The sequence below is a fragment of the Loa loa genome, assembly GCF_000183805.2.
Source record: "Loa loa unplaced genomic scaffold supercont3.361, whole genome shotgun sequence".
Classification (NCBI taxonomy): Eukaryota; Metazoa; Nematoda; class Chromadorea; order Rhabditida; family Onchocercidae; genus Loa; species Loa loa.
The window spans coordinates 52,161-58,016 of record NW_018108541.1 but is presented as its reverse complement, the minus strand read 5'-3'; the positions used below and the strand labels follow the sequence as shown (position 1 = coordinate 58,016).

Below are 5,856 nucleotides of genomic sequence, written 5' to 3'. Positions count from 1 at the left end.
CATGGAAAAAAACAGGTCACCTGTATTGTATACCTCAAGTTTCAGAATCTATAAGTGACCTGCATTACAGAGGTCAATTTCAGTTCGATTTCGGAAAATATGAAAGAAAATGTAAATAGAATTTATATGAAATTGAAAATGAAAAGTACAAATGGATAGAAAAGTACGTTGACAGACATAATTATGAGAACATTGTACACCAGGTAGAGAACACTTAATTAATTATTTTTTTTTTTTTCTTTAGCATTTTCTGATATGATCAATTGATGGAGTATTATTGAAATGTTAAATCAATTTCCTGATTAAAATTTCATTTCTATTCAAGAATTTACATTTAAATAATCACAATGAATTGGAAAGGAACGAAATAATTTTTTTTTTTGTAGTTTTTTTTTTTTTTTTATTAACGAAAATGAATGTTTACATATTATTGGTCGAGGAATTTTTTTCTTTTTTCTCTTCATTTTTTCTTTTCTTTTTCTAAAAAAAAAAAAAAAAATGGCCAATGGTCACTTCAACTAATTTTATTTTCACTTGTTTTTTCAAATTCTGGTGCAAAAAAAAAAACAAAATGAATCAGCCAATTTTGTTTTAGTATATGACAGAAACGAATGAGATGATGTATCCGGTATGTAACAAATCGGATGGTTATGATTCGGATACAGAAATGAAACAAATGGGATGATATAGTTTCGAATGAGGAATGAATAAGTTAGAGTGGTATAAGTCTGGTACAAAAGAAAGTAAGTAGGATGATACAGTTCTGGTACGGAAGAGAATGAATGAGATAGCGTAATGTGACAATAGTTGCATTGGAGATAAGCAAATAATTCATGAAATAGTAGCATAGGGAAAATTCTGGAAAAAGCGTTTTTCAGATTATGCAAATTTCCCTGATCGATTCCTTCTCTTTCTTCATTGCAATTCAAATTATGCTCACTTTGGATTGGGAATTGAATTGTGAGAATGGTCAAAGGAATGGGATATATGCTGGAATATATCAATTATACATTCTGCATGAATGTGTCTGTCCATGTCTGTGTGTGTATGTATATGTGTGTGTGTGTGTGCCTGTGTGTGTCTGTACGTTGAAATGTAAATTTATTGAATATGCAAATAGCCGATGATGCATCAGGAAAATGTATGGAGGGAATGAAAAGGCAGCAGAAGGACTGGAAGAAGATTAACGTAAATATTATTTCTGTCAATTTTCTATCCCAAACCTATCACAACTCTTCTGCTTTCAGTTTTCTTTTTTTTTTGTCATTCATAAAGTTTTAATTAAACTATGATAGCTTATTAATTGCAGTGACATTTGATGAATAATAATGAATACCTGTTTTATGGTGACAGTTATACATTGTTGATATTGTTTCTGTTGATTCTATCCGAAATGACATTTCCTTTTCTCATCCTTTTTTCCGGATATTAATACCAAAAGTGTTATAATATTATCGGTAATGATTGCCATAAATGAATAGGAATTAAAAAAAAAAAAGTACGTATACATTAAAATGAAATGAACTGAAACCAAAATGAATATTATAATCTGAGGAATGCTAATCTTTTAGCGGAAGCAGATGACAAGTAAATATATAAATCTTACGGAATTCATCCGTAAACCTTTAAGGTTAAAACCGTTCCGGTTTAAATCACTGTTATTCGTGGATTCTGAAAATGAACAGAAAACTGTAAGGCGGAATTAAATAGTATATTAAAAGAACGAAGTCCAGATAATGCGACTATAAAATTGTTGTAATTTATAATTTCATATTGTAATTGTATTCCTCATTAATTATCATTTTATACAAGCTATATATAGCACTGATAAGCTTATGCTTATGATAATATCATTGAATTAGTGAGAGATTTTTGTTATTTCCAATACTAAATTTATAAGAATTTTTGCTATATGTTAATGATTAAAATAATTTAATTTGAAGGGAATAATTTCATGTGTGATATTATCAGTAATTTCTTCCGTCCAGTATAACTAACTCAATTCTTAACATTGCCCAAATTCTTTATTAAAAAAGTCTTAATTGATTTTTAATCATACCAAAATACTATTTAATCTTTGATCTATGGTGATATAAGGATTTCATATGAAATCGAAATTTCAATCCATAGAAACGGGAAAAAATTAGGCCACAATTTCTCGAATTACTATCATGTTTATATGATGATCTTTGGTTATTACTAACAATTGAATTTGTTAAATTCAAATTTCAATTAACAGAAAAAGCAAAGAAAGATCAATCAATACGTTTGGTATCATCTTGTAAAATTAGAAAATGGAAAAAGAAGCATTCATGGAGTGATATATAAATTTTAAATTGATTTCTTTCAAGAATGCCAAATTCGAAAGCAAAATTTAATCCGTTTGATTGATTTCATTTCAATCAATTGATAAACGAATAATTTTCGTTGACATTATTCAACTATTCAATGTGAACAAATTGCTCATTTCATTGATAATCATTTGTTATCAATAACCAGTTTGACAAATTTCCCTTAAATTTTTCCATTGTATTCGATGGTATTTTATGGAATCAATTGTTGTCACCTTTTATCGTTATCATGGCATTCCTTCTGTTTAAAATCATTAAAGTTAGTCTTTTCAAAAAAAAAAAAATAATTTCAATCGTTCCTATTGCTTTCGTTATCACACTTATCATTCATAAGTAGATGAGAAACAAAACATCATCAGATTTTCTTTAATATTGCTTAATTAAACTGATGTTAACTTATATGCATTATTGGTATTTAAAGGAAACGGAATTTTTTTTAACTCGGATTTTATCAATTTTATCATAAATTCATAAAACATCCTGAATAATTGTTCATCTTATCAGTATCACTGCAATACCATCTGTGCTATTGTAATATTCTTTCTATTTACGGGTAATTATTACAGAATTTTTTGGTGATCAATTCCGCTCATTATTCCTTACTTGTAATAATTCCATGAAATTTTGCTAACTATTCCAGAATTTTGTTTCAGGTTGTAAAATCATGCTGTCATGATATGTGACAGGAAAGGTTAGCTTTGAATTAATTTCATGAATTGCTTAGATAGAAATTGAAATTTTTGATAACATTTTCTAGTTTCTTCAAAATTGGCTAATACATTAAAGGATTATTTGATTTTACTTTACTATATTATTAATTATCCAATTATTTCTAATTTAAGTTATCAATCAATTTATCTATCAAAATTATTCAATTTACTTACCTTCCAAGAGATTTTTTTCTCTCTCTCTCTCTCTCTTTCTTTCCTTCGCTACATACATGATTGATTATCCAAATCAATGAATGAACAATCGTTTAACATAAACTATAATATTTCAAATTTTTGTCAAAATTTTAAGCACCAATTAAAATTTGAATTATAATTAAACACAATTATAAAATAGATTTATTTCACAAATGATTTTATCAGTTACAATTTAAAATAATCGTTTAATTTCTTATCTTTTTCACAAATTTTCCTATAGTTTATTGCAAAATGCTTTGACCATTTTTGTTAAGGAATAGGATTGATATGAAGTGGACGACGAAACAACGAAAGGTTATGTTAATGCTATTATAACCTATTTAAATTGCATATCATATCAATGATAATCATATCTTAAATTTAGATCATATTATTGAATAAATTCAAAATATTGTTATTAAAAATTTTTCACTCTCATAGTTATAACTTTTCATATTTTCCTAAAAATTTGATAAATCATTTAAAAAAAAAAAGTAATAGCAATGTTAAATGCTTTTTTAATATTTCATTATGCTTTTTTTCAGTGGAATAATCAAAAGTTGCGAGATGAAAGAAATCTGGTTTCATCTTATTTATGCTCCACAAGAATAAATAAACGATTTGTAGGAATAAAAAATCAAAAAATGATTAAACCAATTTCATTGAATGTACCTTTTTATGAGGTATCTTCAAAGAAAATTGTTTTGTTTATTTGTAACGAAGTGCTGTTTTGAAAAAAAATTTAATGGATATTTGTAACAGTCAACAAATTAGATTTAATTAGAATTATAAATTTAAAAAAAAATTAAATGATGTTAATATAATCATTTCTTTCTAAAGCATTAACGATACGATACAATTGAATGACATTTGCAGGATGTGACATCGCATGTTTTATCTTTCAAATGCACATTTTGTAACGCATATATATTTACATTACAAAGGTTAGTTATATTTAATTTAATTTACATAAAAATTTTTCAATGCCAATTTTTGCTATAAGTAACAAAAATATTTTATATAAAATTTTGTTTGAAAAAATTTTTCAAATAATTCATCGATCATTGAACCTTCCTTTTTTTTTTATAGTTTCATAATTCATTTAAAAAGTTCACATCCAAATGAAGATTTATCACAAATGTTCAATGATCATTTTCGATCATGTATCACTTCAATAGAGAAGGAAAAGGTTGTAATTGTTACTTATGGTTAGTTTTTATAGTTTATTTTTTAAAATTAAGATTAGATTGAGAATTTCCTAAATTTGAGAGATTTTAATTTTGGAATATTTTTTGCTATTGGTTTAATAAAAATTATCAATATCATCAAAAATTTTCAATTAAACTATGATTATTTGACTTTTTTTTTTGCCTTTTTTAAGATTGTATTTTGTCAAATCAATAGTTTAACAAATCAGGTTGTATTTTGTCAAATCAATAGTTTAACAAATCAGGTTGTATTTTATCAAATCAATAGTTTATAGCATTTCCGCATCAAGATATTGATTTTTACTGGAATATGAGTGATAGTGGATCAACAAATTCCGATACATCATTATGCTCCTCCAAAAACACCAATTGTTATCGCAATTTAGAATATGAGGTTTGAAAAAATTATGTTAATAAGAAAAGTATGAGTGAAATAATTTTTCCCAAAAATTTTAAAATTTAGGAAAAGGAAGCACCGATTGATGATTCGACAAGTACTTTCGGATCAGGAACAATTTCAGTTAAGGTTGAAATTAAACTTTTTAATTTAAAATTCAATTCTTCATCAAATTCTAACCTTGAAATTAAGCTTGTAAGTAATAAATTTTAAAAAAAATGAACTTTTTATTCTCTAAGATTTTTTTTTTCACTTACACTAATTACTTTTTGCTCCAATTTTTTTTTTTCTCCATCTTATATTACATGCAATAATCAATTATTAATTCCTATTCAAGCGCGATATTAAGGATGATAGTTTGTTTTCAACGGAAATTACTTCGGATACGGTAAATCCTACTAGGTGGAAAAATGACTGTCATTCGAAATACTGTAGTGAAAATGAAGGACAAAAAATTAATGGTAATACCAATCTTGAGAATAATGTTCAATTTATGGAAAATTTGTCACACGAAATTTCTCACTTTTCAGCGAATGTAAGTTTTTGAATTCATATTATATTGTTGTTATTGTTTTGATCATAGCATATTTATTAGACAGAAAAAAGAATGGTAATTTTTTTAAGCAAATTTTATTGGATGAAACAAAAGACCAAACGTCATATATTGTGCCAACGTTAGTTGCGGATAACACTCGTCGACGTCAAATGTCAAGTTATGAAAAAATGATGGCATTAACATGCCAAAAATGTGGACAAAAGTAGGCTATCTTGTCATTTAATAATTACTACTTATTTATTACTCGTTTTATTTTCCAAAATAGCAGAAAAAGGAATGAAAACAAATAATTGACAATAATAATTAATAATAATAATAACAGCAATAACAATAATAATAATAATAATAATAATGATAATAATAATAATAATAATAATAATAATAATAATAATAATAATAATAATAATAATAATAATAATAATAATAATAATAATAATAA

General features: G+C 25.5%; 1 protein-coding gene across 1 annotated transcript; it reads left to right on the top strand.

Annotated features, from left to right (window-relative positions):
* Positions 1-4,774: 4,774 nt before the first annotated feature.
* LOAG_11979 (hypothetical protein) lies at positions 4,775-5,623 on the top strand (the record flags this gene model as incomplete). The annotated part of the gene is made up of 4 exons (XM_003147495.1): positions 4,775-4,858; positions 4,928-4,990; positions 5,199-5,396; positions 5,486-5,623. 4 exons carry the CDS (start codon positions 4,775-4,777, stop codon positions 5,621-5,623), a joined length of 483 nt encoding a protein of 160 aa, XP_003147543.1.
* Between the last annotated feature and the right edge of the window lie 233 nt (positions 5,624-5,856).